Source organism: Myxocyprinus asiaticus, chromosome 13 (genome assembly GCF_019703515.2).
Source record: "Myxocyprinus asiaticus isolate MX2 ecotype Aquarium Trade chromosome 13, UBuf_Myxa_2, whole genome shotgun sequence".
Classification (NCBI taxonomy): Eukaryota; Metazoa; Chordata; class Actinopteri; order Cypriniformes; family Catostomidae; genus Myxocyprinus; species Myxocyprinus asiaticus.
This window is the reverse complement of record NC_059356.1, coordinates 35403294-35431244: the sequence shown is the minus strand read 5'-3', so window position 1 is coordinate 35431244 and position 27951 is coordinate 35403294. Positions and strand designations below refer to the sequence as shown.

Genomic DNA, 27951 nt, shown 5'->3' with positions numbered 1-27951 from the left:
AATTCACATTTCAGAACATTCCCATGCCGTACCCCCGCCCCTTCATCAAATCATAGACTCCCATTGGTCGCGTTTACTGGGGGGCGGGGTTTATTATGCGCCTATTGCTTTGGAATGTTTGTCCATATTCTCATACTGAATTACTGCTGCTTGGACGCGGGTGATCTGACGCGTTTCTTAACAAGTCCTGTGAGTTTCTTTGAACCCATAAAACTTTCAGAAGTAAAAATTTGTGCAACATCAACTGTTGTGGCAAGGGAATCATTTGCTTTAACAGTTTTATCCGTGCAACAGTTTATTTATCTAAGCATCATCTTTCCCCCCCACCAAATTTGGCTTGATAGTGACTTGATGGACTAAAGTTTTATATTTTTGCCCAGTGCTTCGGAGAACACCAGACTTTATTCTGCAGCAGGACTGTAACAGCAAGACAGCGCAATGATGAACAGGAACGGAATGGTCACAAAGATTCGCACGCGGATTAGGACCGACCCCTTCAAGAACAACTATGAACTGGTCGGCAAAGAGCTTGGCAGGTAAAACAATTTAAATATTATACACCAATTAATGCATAAAAAAATAAAGTTTAAAAATATGATGCCCGCCGGTGATTCACAAACGTGGAAACGGGTGCGACAATTAATCCAGAGCGTAAATCATCGCCAGCTGGATGCCAAAAGGCTCGTTTTGCTCATGCACGTGTTAAAGCATTTTTTAAAAGATATACCTCACACCTTGTTTTTACTGCGAACAAGCGAGCAACGCGGTAAATTAAAACGTTCCTATAATAATGAACGCAACTTAACTTGTAGCCCAGACAGCTCAGTTCATTATAATGGGAGCGTTTAATTGCGTCGGTCGCGTGCAGCGTAGACAATTTGTTACCGTCTGAACTGTAAACCGCCTGGCACCTGACATTCCCATTGACATTTCCAGGGTTGTTCGGAAGACCTAAAAAAGCAAGACGCAGCGCATATAACCAAACGCTGTGTTTCGAGTGGCGCTTTTAAAACGTTATTTTATTTCCGTCTAAAAACGCGGTGGTGGTACTGCTCGAGGCGCTGAAAAAAAGCGCATGTTTATGTGATGGGAGTCAGCTTGTAGGTTAAGTGATAGCTCTGCAGTGTGTGAACCTCACTCCCCTGGCTTTAAGAGATGCATTAGCGACTGACACTAGGAGCTGTAACCATTAGCCTTTTTTGCTAGTGCGCCCGCCTCCCTCGCCAGAGGCGCAGGTTCCAATCCTGTTTGAGAGTGTCCAGCAGGATATGTTACAGTGGTGCCGTGACCCGGATGGGAGTGAGGTTTAGGGGGGTGAGTGTACTGGGAGCCAGCTGGTACATGATAGCTGTGCAGTGTGCAAACCTCACTCCCCTGGCCTCAAGAGGCGCACTAGCGCCTGAGTTAGGGGCTGTAGCCTTTAGCCTCCGTGTTAGCGCACCCGCCTCCCATGCCGGAGACGCCGGAAAATTTGCCGATAATTTACTCACCCTCATGCCATCCAAGATGTATATGACCTTCTTTCTTCATCTGAACAGGATTTAAGATTTTTAGGAAAGTATCCCAGATTTTTAGCTTCATCCAATGCAAGTGAATGGACACTAATTTTTGACAGTCCAAAAAGCACACTTAGTCAGCATCAAAGTAATCCACATGACTTCAGTTGATTAAGTAATGTCTTCTGAAGTGAATCGATACGTTTGTGTGAAACTAATCGTTAATTAAAACTTATCTTTAAAAAATCGCTTCCTGTAAACACTCAGTGCCTCGTGTCGCTGTCACGTGATGTCATGTTGGCACGTTAACACGAGAATTCAGAAATTCCGCTCCGTTTACCACAGAGAAACGTACTTCACGCGAGAGATCAATTCAAACAGCTACAGAGAGCTGGCGGAAGCACCGATTTAAAGTTTAAAAACCTTTTAATTAGCTATTTGTTTTTCATGCAAACTTATCGATTAACTTCAGAAGACATTACTTAATCAACTGGAGTTGTGTGGATTACTTTGATGCTGCCTAAATATGCTTTTTGGACCATGAATAATTGGTGTCCATTCATGTACATTGGATGAAGCTAAAAACCTGGCATACTTTCCTAAAAATCTTAAATCCTGTTCTGTTGAAGAAAGGTCATATACATCTTGGATGGCCTGAGGGTGAGTAAATTATCAGCAAATTTTCACTTTTGGGTGAACTTTAAGTGTGTTTTCTCAAATCAAATCATTTAAATCTGCATGCGGGGTCAGTGTGGAATGAATCTGAACGTTTGACACGACTTTGTTCACACAAAGCTCCACAAAATGGCATATACGAACAGATACGAACATTTAGGCTTAAACATATTTACGGGCTCTGTGTGTGGACAATTATATGGTGTGTATTTGGTGCCTTTGGGCGAACTTTGTTTTTCAGGCTATTGGATTTAAACTTTTGTTGCCATCACGCATGATTTAGCCCAGTTTGATGGGTGATTTGTGGGTTGGGTTAAAAATGTTAAATTTGATTGCAGTAAGTTGGAATTTGGTTCTGGCACTGCAGAACTTTTAACATTTTTGCCCAACAAAAATGAGAGATGACATGCATTTTGCTAAGAGCCCCCACCTCAAGATTTTTTCAAAAACGCCACAGGCATGTGTCATAACGGGAAGCTGTTATGTTTATAACGCAGCCTATCTGATTTGCTTACCATCGTGGTGCGTTGATGCAAAGAGGAATGCAGATGTTGGTGGGTACCAAGCACTAGAAATGGAGGACTGAAGTGGAGACAGTCACATAAATATCTTTCATTCCTTTAGCGGAACACAATCTCATCTCTTTCCCTCATTTATTTTCTCTCATATCTTTGTGCATCATCTTTATGCTTTACATGCGCATGTAGATTTGCAGTAGTCGCACACATTTTCAGTACACTGAGCTGAGAGGGTCAGCTTGTTCAGTGAACATAGACTGAACTTTTTTTTTTTTTTTTGTGTGTGTATGTCAACGCTTAGATAATTCTTCATCTCTCCAGATGACCATAAAATACTCACCATTGTCTGCTGGCAGTATGCATGTATGCACACACATACACATATATGTGCACCCTAACCCACTAGAGTCAACGGTGTGTAACATCGACAGGAGAGTGTACGTTCAGTGTGTGAGTGTGAAAGAGTCTAACTGAATGGCCAAACCATCTGGCCCTGTTGTCAGCACTCCATTCATTTCCCACAAAGCTCCAACAGAAATTTTCTTTATTCCACGAAATCAGATCCAAACTTTGTTGCCAAACAGATATTGTTTATTGTTTGTGATGGAAGATTAGTTGTTTGGTTATCAGTGGTGTGTTTGGTTCTTGTCCCATTTCCAGTAATTTTCTGCCCTATATTTTGGAATTCGTCTGATTGTAACAATTGTAAGTGTGGTGAGGGCTCTCTCTTGATCCCTTTTTGTTGAGTACCAAGAGTCCTAACTGCTTTGGACAATGTCTCTTAATACCTGTTGAATGTTGTGGGTGTCCTAATTTTTAAGTCCTTCAGAGCTGTGCCCTGGTTTGGTTAGATAACAGGTTATTTTTAAGCATATCATCTTTGGATTTTCCCAAGTGTATCCCAAAATGAGTTTAACCTTCAAAATCCCACCTCTTCCTCCCTGATCACACTGGATAACGTGACAAAGTTTGCTACAAGTCTAGTAGTAGCATTGCAATCCTAGGTCCCTTCACATACAGCATTATTAGTTTTAGCACCGTCTCTCCAGAAATATTCTGTTGACTTCATTCGTGTTTACAGCAGTTTTGTGACACAATCCAGTAGTATTTTCTCTTGCTGTGTGGCTGTTTTGGTAATCTATGATTTTTATCCTCAGGAAGCCATTAAAAGGTTCATAAGTTCAGCTGAGCATCAGTTGAGGTGGTCTGAATGGGGAAATATTTCTCTACAGAATTGTGGGATGTTGACTGAGCCAGTGAGGCCCCTGCCATACCAGTAGCAGACTGGCCAGCTGTGCATGTGATTCAGTCTGTCTCTTAATAATGGGGGTGTATGATTCGCCTCGAATAACGGCTTGAGTTTGTATATTCCTGCGTGTGTGCGTGTGTGTGTGTGTGTGTGCACGTGCGTGTTTGGGGTTTGAAAGTGTTTATCCAATCTTCTTTGACTATATAGTCAGCCTTCTTTAGAAAGTGGACATGCTTCTGCCATTTGGGCAAGAGTATGAAATTGGGAAATGGAGACAGACAGTGAAAGAGTGATGGTTTGATTTTACACAGGAAGTCTAACCACCACAGTATCTGGGTCATCGCTGAAGATGAATATACGTACGTTTCCTTCTATCTGCTCTTGAGTCATTGATTTAGACTGAGGATGATGGTTTTTGTGAATAAAAAGAGGATAAGAATTGTTTTTGTAATGCTGCCTTATACCAAATGACCCTGGGGGAAATTCACTAAGTATGAATTACGCCACCTGATAGTGTGGTTTATTTGCATGCGCTGTCTTTACTTTTAGCACCCATTTCGCTTAGAACTTATTTTCATGAAAGAACTAATGCGATTCAGATGTGGCAAAAAAACACAACCAAAAATGTGTTGAATGTAGTTTTTTTTTTTTTTTTTTGGGGGGGGGATTTTTCCCCTTTTTCACCCAATGCCCAATTCCCTATGCGCTTAAGTCCTCGTGGTCGCATAGTGATTCGCCGGCGGAGGACGAATCCCAGCTGCCTCCGCGTCTGAGACCGCCAACCTGAGCATCTTATCACGTGGCTTGTTGAGCGTGTTGCCGTGGAGATATAGCGCGTGTGGAGGCTTCACGTCATCCACCGCGGCATCCACACTCAACTCACCACGCGCCCCACCGAGAACTAACCACATTATAGCGACCACAAGGAGGTTACCCCATGTGACTCTACCCTCCCTAGCAACCGGGCCAATTTGGTTGCTTAGTAGACCTGGCTCGAGTCACTCGGCATGCCCTGGGATTCGAACTAGCAAACTAGCGAACTCCAGGGGTGGTAGCCAGCGTTTTTTACCACTGAGCTACCCAGGCCCCCTTGAACGTAGTTTTTAACCCAATCTTGCATGTCGATTCCGCAATCTGGCACACTTTAATATAAAACAGCATTCAATCACTTGCAAATAGCGCTGATTTATATGCTTATCTAAAATAAGCCTACTTAACATAGAAAAGTAGCATACTTGCTCTGAAAAGAATGGCAATCACTTTCAGCGTATGTTACACCTGCTTTAACTGAATTGCTGGTGCTTTGTGAATAAGAAGCAGGGCTCTGAAAAAACTCCCAAACTTGCTTTCATGATATGTTTTCATGATATTCCACCCTCCAGCAAGCCCATCCCAGTCCAGCCATCGTCATGCTCTTGCACAACCCTTCTGAGAAGCGGGGGGAGACAGATTGGTTGGGGGCAATTACAGCAGCTAATGCAATGACCATTGACCTCATCACCACCCTGTTCACTTTTTTGTGGTTGTGTCTTTTTCTATGTCTTCTGTGTCTCAGAGGCCATACTGCATATCCACTTTCTTTTGAAGGACCTTCTGGAGATTTAAATGATTTTCCTTTGTCTATACCAGTTAAAAACATACCGGTTAATTTCGGATGTGTTTTGTTTTGGATTACATTAATCTCCTCATGTGCTGAACTTTTGGAAAAACAGCGCTGATCTGAAAGTTAACATCATCAAATGCGGTTTTCGTACTCCACGTGAACTCAGTGGTCAGACTTCCATCTGAGCCCAGCAAGAACCCAGATGCTGTAACTTGCTCACCGCACCCAACCGTGCCAACAACACTTGCACGTTTAGCAGGAAATCCATTACATTGCTGGCAGTGGATGCATTTTTGCATAGACTTCTGGAGATTTTGATGGGCTTTTCAGCATTCCATAATCCTGGAAAATGCTAACACCAAAACAAAACAACAGAAAACATTTATACACTGTCCAATCAGCTGCTCTCTAGAATGAGAATGTTCCCTTACCCTAATACCATCTGCCTCCTGAAAAGCAATAGCAAGTAGCAAATCATGTTTCATGGCTTTAAGTTAAAGGAATATTCTGGGTTCAGTACAAGTTAATCTCAAGCAACAGCATTTGTGGCATAATATTGATTACCACAAAAATAAATTTTGTCTTGCATCTCCTTTTCTAAAAAAGAAAATCTGGGTTACAGTGAGGAACTTGCAGTTGAAGTGAATGGGGCCAATTTTTGAACGTTAAAATACTTTTTCAAAAGTATAGACACAAGGCATAAACTATGTGTGTGAATGTGATTTTGGTGTGATAATATCACTTACTAACCTTTTCTGTTTTATAGTCAATTTTACAACTTGTTTGCCATGACAATGTTATGTAAACAAACCCTAAAACCATAAAATGACTGTAAAAATTACAATATAAACAATTTTACAGCTCAAATAATACACTAGTTATAAAATTATAAGGCTTCACATTTCTGTTTTAACCCTCAAAATTGGCCCCATTCACTTGCATTGTAAGTGCCTCACTGTATTCTCGATTTTTGCTGCTTTTCTTTTTTTTTTTTTTAGAAAAGGAGGGACGAATCAATTTATTTTTGTGGTAATCAACAATTTTCCACAAATGAAACAAGAATATTCCTTTAAAGGCTATTGGCTGTTTATAAAAAAGCCCTTCAATATTTCCTTTTTTATTTCCTTCCCAACTTCCCATTTCAATTGGAAATACATCGTCTTGGGAAAGAAAACTGCACCCATCAAGTGATTTTATGGGGTCTTTAAGGAGCCCAACTAGAAGCTGTATTGTGACAGTCTTCTGTTTTCTACTTGTGTGTCTTTGAGTTCACATCAAACTTTTAAGTAGGGTGTTAATGGAGATGTAGATTGTAAGAGACAAGTTGTAGACAGAGGAGAGGTCACAGGGGGCTGTATTTTGTTTTTAAGTGTCATGTTTGGTCATTGGCTAAACTAAGGTGGGAGGAGTGGACACCACTGACTCAATAAAAGAGTCTGGGAAGAGTGGGTGGTCTGTCTTTTGAGATCTCTACCACACACACAAACTGGTGTCTCTTTATGAGATGGCCTAAAGAGGAGGTTGTGGAAAAGAGCCATTCGTACCTCTCACTGTCGGACAAGAGAATGCCTTCACTGACAGGCCTGTCCTTTGTGTGTGTGCAGCAGCCTGTGTGTCTTGACAGATAGATGTGTGCAGAGGTCAGAGAAGGGAGGCAGCAGGAAGTCAGTTGTGAGACTGTGTGTGTGAGCGAGCGTACTTTGACAGTTCCAACTGTCAGTCTTATCCGTGTGTCAGGCTCTCCCTGAATCTCAGGAAGAGAAGAGTGAAAGATCATGATAGAGTGAGAAATGGATGCCTTAAGAAAGAATAAAAGGATGTTCTCACTCCATCATCTTCGTCTTTAGATCATCAGCCCAAAAGAGCTGTTCATTTTTTATGTCAATTTGTTGGCCAACTCGGAATGCTAATTCACCATGGGTTTCCTCGCATATATGCTTGACATGGCATGGTGGTCATTAATAAGTCGTTGTTGTCCTTATGTAGCAACTTCTTAGCAACTTGGAACAAAAGGGGAAAGTCTCTTCAAGTAATGTTAACCACAGACCTTATTTCATTCTTAAAATAAAAAACTGCTATTCTTAAAATACATTAGAAATTCACGAGGGAACTAAAAAATGGAAAAAAGACTGTTGTACTGAATGGCGCTATTCAGGAGTCAGTTTTTTTGTGTGTCTGTCCAAAGTAGTAATTTAAAGTGAATTGACAGCTTGCTCATTACATGTGGGTCAGTGTGGCATGGGGGGCATGGTCCTATGTCTGTCTGCGGGAGTGGGAGAGCAGTAAGGCTCGTCACCTTGGTTGTAATTACTCTAACACCTGTCTCTCATTATAGTGATGGCCACGACCACCTCCTCGTCAGTCAGATAGGCAGCTTTTTTAGTTTTTTTTTTTTTTACTAATAATAACGGACAAATGTCTTATCAGTCAGCAACACTCTTAAACTCTGTTACTGTGTTTTGGCAGGAATTATCACCATACTAACTTAATAGTAACTTATGAACATGTTGTACAAGTTTAAGTTCTCTCTGATGTGTAATGAATGAAACGCAGTAAATAAGTAACCAAACTTTATACTGCTTATTACTTGGCTTCTTACCAAATAAATAAATTGACGTAAAATATTGATTTGAAATAGTTTTATTTGAGAGAGATTGCAAAGTGATGTGAGACACATGAAACTAGCACAGCTATGTGGGAAATCGGTTGCCTGAGATGATGGCCAATTATTTTGATTAGCGCCAAAGTCTTTCTAGCAAGTCAGTCCACTGTCAGCCATCTTTGGAATGCTCTCGGGAGACTATTTCCAGTTATGCCAGTGCAGCTCCTATCTATTTGAATGGGGGGGGACACTGAAATCTCAAAAACAGTTGGTCAAGATTACGATCAAACAACATATTTCGAATCGGCAATAAAATGAGATAATATTGTAATCATAAATTGTGCTTCTTTACCTCTATGCTAAAACACGCAATTTTCCCGGCATGTATAGCTAATTCGCATGCACATTCTCGAGTTGTTTGACAAGTGATGTCTGTATCTAAAAGGTGATTAGCTCTTTTACCTTTTAAGGCTGGACTTCCTTTCTACATCCGTTGACCATTGGGCGCTTAGAGCTCCTTGGTTGGGTGTTCCAATTTCTGCCATTCATTTAAATACAAGTGGCCCATTTCTGCTAAATAGTCTCTGTTAGCGCTTATCAAAAATTTGACCACAGAATTCCGCAACTGACCAATTGGAATTAAGTTGTGGAATTCGGGCCACATCCTCTTTTTGTTTGAAAACGCCATTTTCAGTGTCTCAATGTCGTCGTTTTCCATCATTAGTGTGGATGTAGTCTAAATCTAAGTTTTAATGGAACATTAATGTTAGCTCATTATCAGTAATCAAATGATTATATTTCGAGAGCCTCATTCTGTTTTAGCCTTTCCCAGACAGTGTTTGTTAATTGTTCTGTGTATGTTTGTATTTTTTTTGTGTGCACTTAGGGGCAAGTTTGCCGTAGTAAAGAAGTGTGTGGAAAAAACTACTGGGAAGGAGCATGCTGCAAAGTTCTTGAGGAAAAGGCGGAAGGGTCAGGATTGCCGTGGCGACATTCTGAACGAGATTGCGGTGCTGGAATCGGCAGAGATGAATCCTTATGTTGTGGCACTGCATGAAGTCTACGAGAACACCACAGAAATCATCCTCGTATTAGAGTGGTAAGACACACACACAGACGAGTTTGCAGCTTCTGTTGGCCAGTTATCCAGCAAAATGCCCTGACCAAAAAAGCTCTGTGTTATGCAGTTTGTTTTATGATGCATAACAATTTTGTCATTCCAAGTCACCAGTTGATTAGAATTACAGGCACAAAGATTAATCTTTCATAATTTAATAGTTTGTGTGTGTTTGTACCTTAGTGGATTTTACCGCAGACCACAGTTGAACTAGCTCTTGTTTATCTGAGAGAGCTCAATGTTCCAATACAAAAACAGTAAAAATAAAATCAAAAGAAACATTGATAAATTTGCTCCCATGAGAATTTGACGATCTAGCGGTTGCTCCTCAAGAGGGGTCAAATCAGAAAACACTCGTTTCCACTTCTCAGAAACCACCCCAAACTGAGCGACGTTTTCATTGCCTGACCACACTGTGCCTACGCCAAATTCAGAGTCACAAAACCAATTTCCTTTCCCCTGTAATTTTCTGTTGAACTTTAAGAATCAGTCCCACCAGTGAAAATGTTCAATGTTTTTGAGACCTCACTTAAAATTATCCAATATATCTGAAACCCAATATTTTGGCACAAAATATTTGAAGACCCTATGAACGTAATAGCTTTTGGAACCTTATAAATTGTTGTTAACCTATATTCACTGCAGTAATCTACAGAAGGTGCTTAAAGGTGTACTCGGTAACTTTTATCTTTGTCATCTTGGACTTACACTGACACCTAGCGGCTTGGCCTACGCCAAATTCAAGTGTTGTTAAACTATATTCACTGTTATATTCAGGTGCTTAAAGGTGCACTCAGTAACTTATCTTTGTCATCTTGGACTTACACTGACACCTAGCAGCTTGGATGCAGCATAATTTAAAATCAATAGTTTTCTGTTTCAGATGCCATTGTAGAAATGTAGTATGCACAGTCAGCCATGATTACTTTAATCATTGAGTGAAAGTGTCAAATAACAGGACAGTTACTGAGACTAAGCAAATAGTTTTCGGCTGGTCACTGCTTTTACATAGTTACTGATATGACTGGAGTCTTCATTTTAATGTGAGTGGTCATGATTTCCTACATATATTGCAAAATTACAATTTATATCTTTAGGAGTTAAACTTTTTTTAATGAGGAAAAAATTACTGAGTGCACCTTTTAAGGTGAAGTATGTCATTTCTGTGCCTCTGGCACTAAACGGAATTGCAAACAGACCCGTCTTTCATTTGTTAGTCAAACAGATAGTCCCACCCCAAACTAATGCCATTGGGTGAGCCAGTGTCAACATGTCAGGCTTGTCGGCATGCTCACAGAAACGGAGCAATGTTTTGATAGCACTATAGTTGTTACGTTTACATGTACTTTAAAAGTTGATTTCAGTTGGATTAAAACAATATTTTGTCTTTGTAAATGTTTTAGTCCGACTGATTGTACAATCTGTCTTTTGAAATGTCAGGTTAAGGGGCCGTTAACATGGAATGCATTTTTAGATCCATCTGTGCTGTTTAGCAGTTGTTTTCTAATGTAAACATTCACTAGATGGACGTCTTGAACATTGTGCCATCTTTCACATTTTTATTGTTTTTTTTTCAGTGTCTCACGCAAGTGCGCCAGATTTGTCAAGTTAAAAAGAACTTCAACTGTTGAAAAACGCGTCTCGAGACACCTGTGTTTTTGGTGCTGCATCTTTTTTCGCAAGGATGCATTCGGTGTGAACAACCCCTAACATACAGTTGTAGTCCGAAGTTTACATACACCTTAGCCAAATACATTGAAACTCAGTTTTTCACAATTCCTGACATTTAATCGTAGAAAACATTCCCTGTCTTAGGTCAGTTAGGATCACTACTTTATTTAAAGAATGTGAAATGTCAGAATAATAGTAGAGTGAATGATTTATTTTTGCTTTTATTTCATCACATTCCCAGTGGCTCAGAAGTTTACATACACTTTGTTAGTATTTGGTAGCATTGCCTTTAAATTGTTTAACTTGGGTCAAACATTTTGGGTAGCCTTCCACAAGCTTCTCACAATAAGTTGCTGGAATTTTGGCCCATTCCTCCAGACAGAACTGGTGTAACTGAGTCAGGTTTGTAGGCCTCCTTGCTCGCACACGCTTTTTCAGTTCTGCCCACAAATTTTCTATCGTATTGAGGTCAGGGCTTTGTGATGGCCACTTCAATACCTTGACTTTGTTGTCCTTAAGCCATTTTGCCACAACTTTGGAGGTATGCTTGGGGTTATTGTCCATTTGGAAGACCCATTTATGGCCGAGCTTTAAGTCCCTGGCTGATGTCTTGAGATGCTGCTTCTATAATGCCACATAATTTTCCTTCATGATACCAACTATTTTGTGAAGTGTACCAGTCCCTCCTGCAGCAAAACACCCCCAGAACATGATGCTGCCAACCCCATGCTTCACGGTTGGGATGGTGTTCTTCTGCTTGCAAGCCTCACCCTTTTTCCTTCAAAAATAACGATGGTCATTATGGACAAACAGTTCAATTTATGTTTCATCAGACCAGAGAACATTTCTCCTAATAAGTAAGATCTTTGTCCCCATGTGCAATTGCAAACTGTAGTCTGGCATTTTTATGGTGGTTTTCGAGCAGTGGCTTCTTCCTCGCTGAGCAGCCTTTCAGTTTATGTCGATATAGGACTCGTTTTACTGTGAATATAGATACTTGTCTACCTGTTTCCTCCAGCATGTTCACAAGGTCCTTTGCTGTTATTCTGGGATTGATTTGCACTTTTCGCACCAAACTACATTCATCTCTAGGAGACAGAATGTGTCTTCCTGAGCGTTATGATGGCTGCGTGGTCCCATGGTATTTATACTTGCATACTATTGTTTGTACAGATGAATGTTGTACCTTCAGGCGTTTGGAAATTGCTCCCAAGGATGAACCAGACTTGTGGAGGTCCACAGTTTTTTTTCTGAGGTCTTGGCTGATTTCTTTTGATATTCCCATGATGTCAAGCAAAGAGGCACTGAATTTGAAGATAGGCCTTAAAATACATCCACAGGCACACCTCCATTTGACTCCAATTAGCCTATCAGAAGCTAAATAAGGCTTGACATCATTTTCTTGAATTTTCCAAGCTGCTTAAAGGCACAGTTAACTTAGTGAATGTAAACTTCTGACCCACTGGAGTTGTGATATACTCAATAAAAAGTAAAACAATCTGTCTGAAAACAATTGTTGGAAATATTACTCATGTCATGCACAAAGTAGATGTCCTAAACGACTTGCCAAAACTATAGTTTGCTAATATGAAATCTGTGGTGTGGTTAAATTAGTTTTAATGACTTCAACCTAAGTGTATGTAAACTTCTGACTTCAACTGTACCTAGATGCGATTGGAGTTTGTCTTCGTCTAACATGCATGTTTATTTGGACCACAGTTTCCCTCAATGTTGTGCACATACTCCGAATGTCAGAGGGGAATGTGTGACGTGTATTTAACACTTCCTCAGCTGATGTCCTTCAAATATTCGATTACACATTGCCATGTATACTTGGACAAATAGATGAAGACTGTAGCACGGCTATGCAAAAACCTGCTGTAGCTCGATTATAACTGCATGTAAATGTGCAAATTTATTTTTTCAGGGGAAAACGGCCTACAAATATATTGCTTGTATAGTAACATTTAAAAAATATTTCCCCCTTTAAGTGTTAGTATGTGATGACTGCGGCAGCTCTTCACCATTGTTTCATGTTGGGTATTCACAACAAGAAAAAAGTCTCGCTATATGCAAAACTGTCAGCTGAAGTGTAGTCACACTATTTTGGTCTTTCCAGTAACACAGTAGCTGAAAACATTCACTAATGAGGAGGAAATGTTAGGTCATTAAGTTTAAAATGCTTTACATAACTCTCTGCTTCTGTATCTTTCATATCTCCCTTATTTGTTTCTCTTAATTTGTTGATGGTATTTAGTGTTTTTCCTTAACTCTCAGAGACCAGTATTGCTTTTTTTGGTAAACTCTGCACTTTGAGTTTCTACAGACCCTTTTTGGGTGTTTTGAGTGCGTCTGTCTGTTCAGAGGCAGGATACTGACTGGTTGAATAACAGAGGTATTGCAAATCGGTAGATTACATTTGCATTCTGTCTCAAGGTATCTTACCAAAAAAAAAAAAAAAGCCCACTTCCTACACGCAACTAAGCCACTTCCTCTGAAGAGACAACTGAATGTCAGTCGATGGCACATGTAAGCACACACATCGGCATGTGCAGACAACCTGTACAGAGTTTACCTTATAAGGAAGATATATCTTCTCAGGGTTTAGACGTCAATTGTTGTGTGAGAGCTCACGCCTGTCAGTCAGATTTAGGCAAACACATTCCAAATACCATTCATTTAGTGTTTTTCCATCATGTAATGGAAAGTATATGGATTATTCATGCTTTGGTTTTGAAGAAAAGTTCAGCCCTACTTGTTTTTTCTGTTTTCGTTTTGCTTGTTTGCTTGCATGTTAGGACAATGTGTCTGATTTGGTAAGGAACAATGTGTCTGCTTTTTTCATTTTTGTTCTGGTGTTAGTTAAATCCTTCTAACTTGACGTGGGCAGGTTTAGCAGTAAAACCAGTTGAACCAAAGAGACGCTTTAATTTCCATTTCCTGTGGCTTTTCTTCTGAAAGCAGAGGAGCGACATACTCTCTTGCATTCGCAATGCATCCCCACATCCTCTGTTGTCAGAAACAACCAGAATTCTTGTCTCTGCCATTTAAAGTTAAAATCCTAGCTATTGTAAAACAGGGAACAAGAATGGTCATAATTACATTTACCAAACATACACAAACACCCCATGCAACTTTGTGGTAACAGACCAGCACAGAATCTTAGATAATTATATACTAACCCTAAGCCATATATACGTGTGTTTGGTGTAAAGTGAGTTTATTTTAAGATATTTCAAGTACCACCTAAAATTGTATTGGAACAGGTCAAATCAAGCTATAAGTCAAGTCAAGCAACCAAGAAGAAACTTATTATAGATTCTTGACATTCTTGGTTCTTATTTTTCTTACTTGGGGATTATTCAGGCATAAAGCTTTGGTGCATAACTCCAGTGCCATTCGTGCTACGGACATGATGTAATGTTACATTATATTGTGCAGCTTGTTTAGTAGAGGTGTGCTGTTACTTTTTATAAACAATTACACGTACAATTTCTTCTCTGTTTAGCTTATTTGCTTGATCAAATGCTTGAATTCTCCAAAATTGAGTGTTTAATGGCTTCTTAAGTTCTTTTGACTGATGAAAATGTACAGTGTCCCACCACCTCTAGTTCAGCCCACTGTTAATCCCCTGTAAATCTGGAGAATCAAGACATCTGGCACATATGAAGTCTTGACAGCTCCTTTTTTGGGGCAGTTTTTGGAACTTCTAGAGAACACAGTCCATGTGCTGTAGTGGTTTTTTGATATTCTAGAGACTTGATATCCCTTAAAAGCCCTTAATTTATGGAGCATCTGCTTTTGGTAGTAATTTCTCATCTTATTTCCTCTGTTACAAACTAAGAATCCTGCCTAGATTGTTCCTTTTAGAGTTTAGATCTGTTCTCGTGAGAGGGGAACTGCGCAATTGGTGGTCTTGGTAATGGGTAGAATACTTGTATCCCTGTTTTCTATTCCTGAAAATGTGAAGTTTATTTGATGAAGGATCTCTGCCTCTGCTTCACATTCCCATGGCTTAAGACCAGAGAGTAAACTGTCACTCATTGCTTTTGACTGCTCTGCCTTTACATTCATCATCTCCTGTCTCTGCTGCATCGGATTGCAATATTCCCCCAATACTGAATTTTAGTAAATTCATTTGCATTTTCAGTGGCAGATCCTTGTACCAAGAGCGCAGTTGTAAGTCACTTTGGATAAAAGCATCTGCCAAATGAATAAATGTGAATGTACCTTTGGTACCCCCAATATTGAGTAGGCCTATTGGTTTCATCCTTGTATAGATGTTTCAGATTTTCTCTTTTACAACAAAACCTAAAAAAAAAAAAAATTCTGTACATGAAAGGCAGTAAGGATGTGACCCTGCACATGCGTGAGTATTAACAGATTTCTTTGAGGAATGTTTTGCTGGTATTACTGAGAAATCGGTGACTTGGGATGGAATTTATGGTGGAGGGTTTATTCGATTATGGTTAAGAGCTTGAGTTGTTTTGATGTGTTTGATTAAAGGGAGGTGAAATGTTCTCAATATCCTAGTGCTCTTACTTTTATAAGCCTCTGATGGCTAATCTGATAAGCAGTACCAAGAATCGCCTATTTATTCAGCTGGATTGAGAGGTTATGTAACACAGACACCATACTTACTCAAAGTCATAGGTCTAAAGAGTGTCCACTTAAGATAGAAAAGTGAATGAGCGTGTATAAATGTGTGTGCGGCACAAAATCCACTACACATGGGACTGATTTTCCCAGTCTTTCATCGACCAAAGGAGTATCCGCCTGCAAATCCTTGCGGTCACGGTAGCCCTCGCAACGGTTACGTAAGGCTGAGGTTCCACCCCTCCGCTGGTACCAGAAGTCTCCTCTAATTTGATAATTAGGCATCTTGTTGGAGAGAACTGATTATAATGATTTAAGAGAGTGAACACCTGGCATTGAAGTTGAATGATGTGGGTGGTGAGCCTGTGCTGTTGATTGCTGGCTGATTTTTATAAGGTTCGGTTTATTGAGGTCGAGATTATTGCTGGCAGCAGTGGAATGATGACGTGAGCAGTACAGAGCTGATATCAGCGAATGGGACAATGACCTTACTGTCATATTTGAAACTGTGATTCTAGAATGGTTGCAATGGGATGTGAGTTTATTCACCTTCAGGTTGTTCCAAACCTGCATGACTTTTTATTATTTCATTGAACACAAAAGGAGATGTTAGAATGTTAGGGATCGACAGCCTCAGTCACCATTTACTTAATTTGTATCGAAAAAAGATTGGTGTGAACATCTCATTGTATGACAGAATTTCAATTTTTTGGGGGTGGCGAATGTCCCTTTGAAAGGAATTTGACCCCATCCAGGGTGTGTTTGTGTGTAAGAGAGATCTTGAGACTTGAAAACTACGTTGTAACCCTTCTCTCTTTCTGTCTTTTTCTCAGTGCTGCTGGAGGTGAAATTTTTAACCAGTGTGTCGCTGACAATGATGAGGCCTTCACAGAGAAAGATGTCATCCGATTGGCCAGGCAGATTTTAACGGGCGTGACCTGTCTTCATCAAAACAACGTGGTGCATCTGGACCTCAAGGTGAGTGTTGGTCATTGTACCATGTTTATATTCATGTTATTCACGTTTATCATTATGATTGTGCAATCAATGGCCTGCAATGTCTCAAGGTAATCTTTTTGGTTATGTTTGGCAGTGTGAGACTGCCAAATCTGTTTTGTTGTAATGTACACCACCTTTTAAAATTCACTTTAGTGTGGTCGGAGAAATGATTGCTGCCCCTTTAGTCTCTTCTGAGATGTTATGAGTGTTTGTTTTTACTCCATTTTGGAATATAATAAACCCCGGCTTTTGTTTTGTCCTTAACATTTGTTGCGTAACCTGTGGTCAGCGCTTGTTAATTTTAACCGTTCAGAGGCATCTTCCTTTTATGTTCTTCTTTACAAGGTGTCTCAATGTGAGAGGTCTTCTACTTTCTCATCAAAGATGTTAATGAGACTAGCCTCAGGCCAAAGAACAGAGAGAGCATGTGAGAAGGTGTGAAGGGAGGGATGGAGTTTAAACCGGGAAGAGAAGTTTAGGAGAACATGTGTTGAGTTGATGGAACTGAACTGCAGCCCAACGTTTGGTAGTGTACTTAGTTAATAAAATGAACATGTCCTGTTTGTAATAGTGGCATGCAATAGGACAAACCAGTTCTCGCAAGGAATGACAGAGAGTGTTAAATTGATCCGTTGTGCTTAATTGGGTGTGTTAAAGCTTTGAACGGCTCTAATCTGGCATCACACCTGTCGGTTATGTGCCTCAGGATACGTAACTGAATGCAAGGGTTCATTTAATTTACAGTATGTTTATTGGGTGTGTGCTTGAGGTGCAAACTGTTTCATAAAGGGCGTTTAAAGAATGGTTTATGCAATTCACATTTTTACATTTACATATTGGATTGTGTAAATTAAATTACATAAAAGCCATTATTAACAACAGTAATTTTCCCAGCATGTGATGTGTATATGTGGAAAACATATTCTGTCCTTCAGTTTGTCATTTCAAGGTGTAATTCATCAATTACTTTCCCACAATCTTCAAGTCAACATGAAACACTTTTTGCAACCCATTTAACTTGTGTAATCTGCCGATTTCAGAATGCATCAGGATATTCAATAAAAAAATCTGTAAGGCGAGACTTGATTTTATCTATTGGGAATTGAGTAGATTGTGAAAAGTCTTTACGTACCAGAATGCAGCATGGAGGGGTTTAAAAAATAAAAGCGGATTTGATTGTTAGCTGAAAAAAGAACAGTTTTAGTGGTGGAGCAGTTTGTACTGGAAGATTTTTAATTATTTTTATTTTTTTAGATGTGAAGATTATCAAGACAAATGTTTTATTTTGCACAAATGAGTTGTTCACAACAAGACCAGGAATGTGTCCATTTTGATTTTATGTTGACTAATGTCAATATTTGTTTTCTCCAGCCTCAGAACATCCTGTTGACCAGTGCTCAGCCATTGGGCGACATCCGTATTGTTGATTTCGGCTTGTCGCGTCGAGTGGACAGTGTGTCGGAGTTACGGGAGATCCTGGGCACTCCCGAGTATGTGGGTGAGTCAGACATCCCTCATTTGCAAACCGCAAAGCCTCCTGCAGAGCGGCAAGTTTGCTTTCTAAGTAAACCGAAAACTTGTATAGCATTAGTGAAACTTCACGTTACTGTTGACTAAGCTGCCACCCCCTCACTCTCAGGAGATTTTAGAAAAGGGTACCCTTAAGGCCACCCACCAAATATTGCTTTATCTAAACTTTCAAAATTTTAATGTATTAATAAAAAATACAGTATTACATTTAAATAAAATGTAATTAAGAGTCCCTGCCTTTTTAAGTTGCTTTTAAGTTTAGTATTTGTTAAATTAAAATGTAATATACAACTATATGACTGTACAAGTAATTATTATTATTGTAATGGTGTTGCAATACAAGCACCATAACAAGTATGTAAATGCATTTATATGGTACTACACATGTTATAGGCCAAGCTTAAAATCCAGCACTCAGTTATAAAGAACTTGTAAGAGGGGTTCCTGTCTTGTCTCTCTAACAAGGTGGCCTGAAAAGGCTGAAGGCCCCTGTCTTAGAAGCAATATGTGAACATTTGGAAGATTAAAACAATAATGGGTAACCATCTGACCATTTATCTAGATATGCGTGTCAGCAGGATGTTTGGACAACACTTTGTATGGGACAGCTGAGATATTGAAAATGTATGTTTTGTACTGTGTCTGTGGTGTGAAGGGTTATCAGACATTTGATAAATGTGTCTCCTGTCCTTCTAGCTCCTGAAATTCTGAACTATGAGCCCATCAGCACAGCTACTGACATGTGGTAAGTTGAACTATTCAGGTGTCCAGAGTCCAGGGCGTGCGTGTGTGTGCGTGTGTGCGTGTGCGTGTGTGTGTCAGGCATGTGACGCATACGTATGAAGTGTTTTATAAAGACCATTTAGCATAGATAAGTTTAACATTGTGACATCTGGTTAAATGGGACATAAAAGCAGAGATATAAATGAAGGAGAGTGTTGTGTTGCTATAATTTAGTAGTCCAATAAATCTGTTGGTGACACTTATTATCAGTAGACTTGAATCCAGCATTTGCAAATCCATTTACAATGCTCTGATAATCTAGAACATTGCCTTGAAAATTCACCCGTTTGTTCTCACGCATCAGTTTGGTGTAAAAGGTGTTTGACACACACAATGTGCCTTTTACCTCATTCTGTTATTTTTGTTTATAATTATTCTGTATATTTTAGACAGGCTGACTTTGACCTCATCCAACATTACTTTCTATAACGTTTGCTACTTTTCAAAATTTCTGCTAATGTATTATTAGTGCTTATTAGTGGTGCTTGCTAACCATATTTGGGCTAGGGATTTGTTCTAAACCTCTAACCATATGTCTTAAACTTTAGCAAATTTTGTGGCTTTTTAAGGAAAGTGAAAGTGTTCAAACTAAATATTTTCACCCAATGGATGAAAAATCACACAGGCTTACTCTGAAGGAGTTACCTGAGCCAGATCTAGGGACCAGAATAGTATAAAGACTTGGGGGTGGACTAGCAAGTTACCACCCAGAGCACCCTAGATACCCCATAACACTTAAATGAACACTTTAGCAGCTGCATAGCAACTCGATGATGTTTGCATGGCCAAGCACCATGCACATTTTCTTCGTTATGTGTGTTAAAAAAAAAAAAAAAAAAAAAACTTTTTAAATCTAGTTAAAAGCATTCTCAACCCAGTAAAAACAGCGGGATGTTTTAAACTAAAGTGCTTCTCTAATAGAGTTGCCCTTTACTGATATGTGTTGCCCCTGTCTTACAGGAGCATTGGTGTACTAACTTACGTGATGCTGACAGGAGAGTCTCCTTTTCTGGGGGACGACAAACAGGAGACCTTCCTGAACATCTCCCAGGTCAACGTGGACTACTCACAGGATGTCTTTCAGGGCGTCTCCGACCTCGCCGTAGACTTCATCCAATCACTGCTCATCAAAGACCCCAGGTAGGGGAAAGGGGCTATTATTTGTGAGTGCGATATATTGGAATCAGAAACAACAGCTTCAGGAAATTACAGTGTCACGCTCAAGTTTTGTTTAGGCAAGCTTACATAACCTGATTGATGCAGTGGCTTTGCTTGTCACTGCCCCAGTTGATAGAATAATAAACGGGACATGTAATCTCAATGTAATCCTCGTTCCTCTCATTAAAATGTAATGGCCTTGCTGGTTTCCCACATCACTGGGCTTCTACTGCAGCTGATGAGCAGTGAAAGCCATTTCAGGTCTGTCTGTTTAACTAATGGCAGTCCAGATCTGTCGCCATCACAGCTCTATTGGAAATGATAGCAGCCACCGTCTATGATCCAGCACTGTAATCCGTGCTCCATGGAACTTAATGCCTGTAAATCATCAAGTGCTGAGAAAGCAGGAGAGGAAAAATGAGAGCCTAAAGCTATGTGGAAAAATTCCTCAGAGTGTGAGTAATTTTAGTGAAGGAGAAACCTGGGAACCAAAAAGAGAGAAGTCCCTCACATTTTTGCTGGACTGATGGAGATACTCAGTTTTGAAGAGAACTTAAGTTTATCAATATATAAAAAGGAGAGATTGACTGGTATTGGCCACTAATTTAATAATACTGATAGTTATTATTTTTTATGTTTAAAGGAATAGTTCACAACAGTTCATCATTTACTCACCCTCATGCCATCCCAGATTTTTAGTAGACTATCTCAGCTCTGTAGGTCCATACAATGCAAGTGAGTGGTGACTAAAATTGTGAAGCTCTGAAAAGCACAAAGGCTGCATAAAGGTAATCCATAGGACTCCAGTGGTTTAATTTGTTTTCTGAAGCGATCTAATTGGTTTTGAGTGAGAACAGACCAAAATATTACTCCTTTCCACGATAAATCTTGACATCAGCAGTCTCCTTGGCGATCAGGATTTCAAGCTTGATTACTCTTCCTAGCGCCATCTAGTGCTTTGCGCATGCATCAGGCACTAGGAAGTGTAATCGAGCTTGAAATCATGATAGTGCCTAGAGACTGTAATGGCAAGGTGTACAGTGGAAAAAAGTCATTTTAGTCTGTTCTCTCACAAAACCAATTAGATTGCTTAAGATGACATGGATCATACACATCTGGGACAGCATGAGTGTGAGTAAAAGATGAGAGAATTTTAATTTTTGGGTGAACTATCCCTTTAAGTATCTGATTACCAATTTTTAATGGTTTTATCTCTGCTTTTAGACACAATAATAGCAAAATCTCTTATGACTGAAGTTGAATAGCATGCTTTACGAGACTAATATTGCGCAACAAATAATTAACACAATTTATTGGCAGTTTTAACCTTAATTGAAATTTAAAGTCTTAAGACTTCACACAAATCTTTAAAGGTTTGTCCTAGTTTTTGAGTTAATCTTTGCTAACCATATTCAACTTTATTGGTAAACCTGACAATAAAGAACCGTAATTTTGGTCAAACTTTTCATTTTTCAATCTCATAATATCTGATAATAAGCACACTCGACGTTTTCAACCACATTTTTAGCTTTCATCCGTTTAATTAGAAAATGAGCAACTGCATAACAGCTTTTAGACAATAATAGCTAAAAAATGTATCACCAACCTCTTGAATTGAATAGCTTGCTTTACAAGGCCTAATGCTGTGCATAGTCAACAAATAATGAGTTTAATAAATTTTATTAGCAATATACACCTTAAAGAAACGATAATCAAAAGTGTAAATATTGGTTAAAATATTTGGTCAAACTGATTATCTGTCTATCTATAATAGTAAGCACACTCTTTCATCGTTTTCATCCCTTTAAATTTGTCTAACTTTGTTTAACAGTTTTCCTGTTTTTTTTCTTCCCCTGGCAGAAAACGAGCAACTGCAGAACAGTGTTTAAATCATCCCTGGTTGAACAGCCACTCTCATCACAATTCTGTTGACTCTCCTATCGATGAACAAGAAGCCAGCCAATCAGAATCTGAGCCCGAAAGTCCTGTACCTTCCCCAGAGCTTGTTGTCATGCCTTCATTTCCCACCTTCCCGAGCAAGGGGGAGCTGAAGACAGGTCGGGATGCTTTCAGTTTCTCAGAACCCTTCCCATCCTGTCCTGAGATACAACAAGAGCTCATCTGTTGAGTGACAGACAAGATTGCTCTAATGTAGAGCTTCTTGATTTCTGCAGCTCAGTGAGGTTCCTCTGTGTTACTGACCGAAAGACTCAACCTGCCAAACTGGTTTGGACTGGACAGCGGCAGTTTACTCAGGTGTTTGTGGCACCAGTGTATGTGTGTATTTAAAGTCTTTTGTGTATCGTTGTGTAGGATATATAGCTGTCTGTGTTTGGGCACTGTCAGTGTGAATTTGAGTCATCTCCCTTATGACCACAGAGGTATGTGCGTGTGTCTACAACATATGAGAATCTGAACAGCTTTTATAAATCGTTAATAAAGCATTCTTAAGTAATTTATAACGGTTCTGAAATCCTCAATGGACATTGGACTTTATTCTTTTAGCCTGGATTGAACCTTTTCTGTGCTGTCTGTAATTGGTCCAAAACTCAAGTTGAAGTCTCCCCAGGATGTGCCTGCGGCTTTGTAGGAAGGGAAAAGGAAGCTTTGTAGGAAGAAAACAAGAAGCTCTGAGGAATTGACATGTTTTAATCTTCATCGCTTGTCATTGGACCAACACATATTGTGAAATATTACAAAGAACTGATGTTTCTTCGACGCAAGCCAATGATTCTCATTTGCTCAATTTTAAACCAGTTCTGTTTAATTTAACTTCACCATTAAGGTTCTTAGTCGACACAGTAGATTTGACATTTTCTGTTGCATCAAATCCAAATGTTAGGTTGCACCAAACTTTCAGGGTGGTATCTGCAGTGAACTATAAAAAGAATCCAATGTCAGAGCCCTTTTTGTTCAAGCACTTCTGGTGGGAAAAAAAGAGGTTATACTCGAATCTACCAACAAGCACAAGTAGTTCAAGATGGTATAATCATACATACCCACAATTGACTTTTTGTTCTTTTGTCACATAATTTCTGTTGAGTGCCACAAAACCATTTTTTCTGTTCTAAGTCATTATAACAAGTTTGCTATAATTGCACATTTGTCTTGTACCAATATTGTGTTTTTATTTGAATATCTTCTGTATGTTATTTTTATGTTTGGTTTGGGCATCATGGCAAAGGAGGGGTACATTTCCACCAATAGAATGTTGTCAGTGATTGAGTGGGGCTTATTTTGAGACCCTCTGATGTTTGTACTTAAACTGAGGGGCCGTTAAGAAGGTCTTTTGGGATTTGTATATTACAGACAGTTGTGGGAGATGTTTGCACTTGAGAAGAACAGCGCACAACAAGCAAAAGGCTTTGAATTAAGTGTGTATTTTTTATTTTAAAAAAGAATGTGTAAAGTATTTTTCTACAGTCTGTATTTTATGAAAATATGAGAAAATAAAAATATTGTAATTTAGGTATTTTTAACAAGTGCTTAAAAGGTTTGCACTTGTGTCCGATTGGGCTACTTATATGTATTACTGGCATGCCTGGCAAAATATTGAAGAAAATAAATGATAATTTTGTATTAAACATATGAAGACTCTTGTTTGCATTCTATGTTTCAGTGTTTCAGTTCGTTTACCATGTTAAGAGCTAGTCAGAAATCCCAGCACATCTATCCAAACACTGAGTTCTCCCGAAGGTCTGATCTAATAATACAGATTTTCGCGCAACCAAAGAATACAATGAAAACAGTTATTTTTGATGATCATATTTTCTTTACAGCACAATATGTGCCTCTTAGTCTTTTTATCTTTGGTAGTTATTTAGGAAATGCCAGTTGACTAAAGTAGAATGCAATGTTTCTGCATTCTTAAACACACACACAGGTTGAACAACATTGTTGTCTGCCAGTGGTTCTTGTTTGAATGTGCTCTTCCTCAGTGTGCTAGCGTTCTTCCTGCACACACAAGCATACATGCTCCCACCCTGGTTTTTGTAGTTCCCATTTCCCTGGGGAATCGGAGGAACGCACCGCTGTTTTGCAGAAAAATTGTTGAGTCTACTGATTCTTTTTCTTTCCTTTCTCGTTCCTCCATTTGCTGTTTCTCTCCACCTTCTATTGATGTTACGTTTCTTCACATCACTATTTTCAGGAAAATAACCTGTTCTTAGGTTGCTAATTCAAACAAATAATGATTATATATTTTAATTTACATTAATTATATAAAATAATTAGAAATTATTATACATTAATTTCATTTGTCCTATATCTGAGAGAACAAGAAGATGGGTGTTTCTGATAATAACTTTGATAATTCTAATACAATTTTTATACATGCAGTTTAAATGACAATATTGAGAGATGACATGCAGAAAAGGTGATTCAAAAGCACTTAAAATATTCACTTTTCCTTATTAATTTACATATGAATTTAAACCTAAAAACTTTATGGATTTGTTGTTTCAGCTGTATTTGATTTTTACAAGGAACCCTGTGTACCTTTAATTCTGTTGGTTCAAGCTGCATTGCAGCATTTGGACAATCTTTGTTAAATCTGTGAACCTTTTTTCAGTTTCCCTGTCCTCCCTCATACTGTGACATTATGGTGTGACTGAAACTCAATCTGAAATGTCATCTCTAATCTTATTGCTCAGCTCACCACAGCAGAGGGCCGCTGCAACAAGGAAAATTACGGAAAGGGATCAGGAATTCAAAACAAATGGGAACAAAGAAAAATCTCTTAATATGATTAGATCAGTGGTCCAAGCCACCTTACCTATGAAGTTATATGACTGAGGGACACCAGAAGGGCTTTATGTTGAAGATGAACCATCATTCTTAAAAATAAAGGTTCTAATTAGAACCAAAAAGGGTTTTACAGCCTGATGCCTTTGGAGTACCTTTTTAAATTCCATGAAATTCCATAGAAAACTAAATAATCGATTTGTTGCTTTAATGAATGCAGAAACCAATCCACTGATCTGAAGAACCAATAGACTTGCAATAGACTTTGACAAGTTTAACTAAAATGTTTTTCTAGTGTGATGTCACTGGTAAATAGGTGTCAAGATTTACTTATCAAAACACACCTGACAGGTTAAGGGACTAAAATTGTTTCTCTCTTGCTTTCTTCTCTCCCTTCTCTCCCTTGACTCATTCTCTCAGAGTGACAACACTCCTTTTACACTATCTCCTTTTTAACCTCAGTGACTTTCCCTGGAAACAGATCCAAGATCTTGCATAACCAGGACATTCCTTTACGCCTCTGACCTGATTAGAGCTCATTAAGGTGAGATACACAGAGGAAGAGGGAACAAGTGAGCCAAAGAGAGAAGTGATCATGGTGAGAATCACGTTAACGAGTACTGAAGGATGAAAGGTGGTAGTCATCTCTGGTCCGTGGAAGTATATGCATGTGTGTATGTATTTCCATCATGCATGAGGCAATGGATGTTTCAAATTACATTTCACAGGGTTATATATCATATACCTTGAGGTCAGTGATGGAATGTGAGCTTGTTTATTCTAACCTCTGTCTAAAGTTCATTCCGCTGGAGATAATCTCGCTTTCAAATCACTATATTCTGAAAACAGATGTCTGCTGTATGGTACATGCCCACTCATCACAAAGGTTGCAATTAATGTTCTTGAAATCCAAACTTAAACTATCAACATGTTTCATGCTCTGTTCACGCAGTATGTAATGTGTCGGGTGCAAACAATGACCTTGTGTCTCTGTAGCCATGTGAGGAGATTTGATTTGGTACATATGATTGATTATCATATCCTCTTTATCGGTTACATGCAGAAAAGGAAATGTGGTCAGTAATTTCAAATGGTCATACATATGGTTATATCAGTCAGTGAATGTGCAATGAATGTATTATGTAAAAAAAACTCCGAGCCTGTTTTGACTTGGATGTTGTCTCTGTTTGGACTTATGGTGCAGTAATTTGTTGTACGGTTGTCCACATAAACAAATGAGCTGAAGTTGCATTCCAAGCAAAGGTGTAGATTTAGGAAGGGATGATAGGGACATGCCCCTACCAACTTTCAGAAAATCAGAAATGTCTCAACAAACAAAGGTCCATAGTATAATTATTCATGTGTAAATTATTGTCCTACTGTACCTCTTCTGAAGCAGTGCATAAATGGTGTTGTCACATGGCACCTGTTACTTATCTCAGTGCTGTTCAGGATGCTCCAATCACAGTCATTTGTAAGATTTTAGTAAATCACTGGCAGATTTACATTGGTAGCTTACATCCAATCCTTGAAATTAATAGATTTAAACAAGCATACTTTTCGTGTACAAATCTTTCCTGTCATAAAGTCAAAAATGTCATGAGTTTTGCATGCAATCCAACTGAGGATTCTGCTTTTTCAGCTGGTAACCTCCTTTCTGAGGAAGACACCTACAAATTTTAACAATTGTGTAAGAGGTGCAGGATTTTAAGATGCTGCTCCCAATAAATGTTTTATTTTGCACATTGGATAAGAACATCAGGATAGATTGGAAACTAATGTTTTCTCAATAAAATAAGGCATTTGTTATCAAAAAAGTAGTTTTCGGTTGTAAGCTAAGCCTAAAGCCTGTGCTTGTTCAGGAGGCCTACTTTTTCAGATAAAAATTTAAGTACATATAAATAAGCAATATGAGAAAACATTATGTGGGAGTGAGGGGAGATGAAAAGCAGAAAGTGGGGAAAAATGTAAATGCTCCATTCTCTCCATTATTTTGTATATTTTGTGATGTCATTTCGCTCATGTAAATTATTAATTTACCCTACCCTTTGTTTTGATTTCCATTAGTTTAATGCTGGATAATACATTTTACAGAACGTCACTTTATGTTCCTTTGATATCATTTTCTCGAGATAAATCTTCTTGAAAAAGATTACATTTGATTTTAACTCATTAATCATAGATTAATCGCATCGCACATCACTGTCAGATTTATCGCATATCACATTTTGCCTCCTAACTGTGCATCCCTAATGGTCAGTTCTTCATTTGTTTATTCTTGAGAAATTCCTAAAAAAAAAAAAAACTAAAAAGGGAATATTTAATATAGTGATGCTTAGAAATAAGAAATGAGACTTGTGAGGTAATAATGTAATTTTGCCTAAATTACTAGAATGACTTTCTTGCATTTTCTTAATACCAACATGTAATTCATCCCTACAAACTTTCAAACCAAACCTACACCCTTGACCAAATTTATAAAAACCCTACATAGAGGAGAATTCATCCAAGTTTCTGTACTTTCACAGAATTCCAGCATTTTCTTTATCATGTAGAGATGGCTCACACAGAACATATTCTTGCTTTAAAAACAAAAACAAACACAGTGCAATGGAATGCAGATTTCTCGAAACACGTTTTTAAAAGATGTTTTAACTTGACATGATATCTTAAAAACATTAATGTCCATCTAACATATTTAAATAGCCAATTAATTCTAAAATGCAATGGAAACCAATCTGATGTGAAGTGCCCCTTTAAAAATAAAAACTCACAAAGACACTTACTGACCCATTCTCAGAGTGATTTTGTGTTGTGTCCCCTGTGGTACACCCATGTTTTTCCCATAAAATATACAGCTATTTTTGGTCACGCATAGCTATTTATTCTAAATTCTACTAGTTGGGAACAAAAATGACCAATAGCTAATAAAAGTTTGACACAAACTCAGAATATGGACTTTTCTGCCTGTTTTTCCCCCGCTATTTTCATTATCTTAACATAGTATTTGTTTTTCTAGCACTCTAAGGGCAAGAAGATATCTGAATCTACTGTATGAAAGAACATCATTCCAAGACCAAGCTTGAGAGAATTTGTATGTGTGTTCTAGGTTACTGTATATCTGATATTTTATATATGGGTTTTTTGCCTGTGTCAGGTAATAGTATGAAGACAACTGAAATGTAGAAATCATGAATGTATGATCTCTTAG

At 38.7% G+C, this 27951-nt stretch overlaps 1 protein-coding gene across 1 annotated transcript; it reads left to right on the top strand.

Annotated features, from left to right (window-relative positions):
• The first annotated feature begins 112 nt into the window (after nt 1–112).
• Nucleotides 113–23585, top strand: LOC127450502 (serine/threonine-protein kinase 17A-like). The gene is made up of 8 exons (XM_051714678.1): nt 113–189; nt 381–536; nt 9030–9242; nt 16361–16505; nt 17898–18024; nt 18753–18801; nt 19800–19979; nt 21858–23585. Exons 2-8 carry the CDS (start codon nt 439–441, stop codon nt 22123–22125), a joined length of 1080 nt encoding a protein of 359 aa, XP_051570638.1. The 5' UTR covers nt 113–189; nt 381–438; the 3' UTR covers nt 22126–23585.
• Nucleotides 23586–27951: the final 4366 nt, after the last annotated feature.

What these genes read in the sequence shown, in the direction of transcription:
- LOC127450502 (XM_051714678.1), top strand. Translation starts at nt 439, where the DNA reads ATGATGAACAGGAACGGAATGGTCACAAAGATTCGCACGCGGATTAGG. An exon ending in ATCATCCTCGTATTAGAGTG is followed by an intron (nt 9,243 to 16,360) that starts GTAAGACACACA and finishes TCTTTTTCTCAG; the next exon opens with TGCTGCTGGAGGTGAAATTT. An exon ending in GGGCACTCCCGAGTATGTGG is followed by an intron (nt 18,025 to 18,752) that starts GTGAGTCAGACA and finishes CTGTCCTTCTAG; the next exon opens with CTCCTGAAATTCTGAACTAT.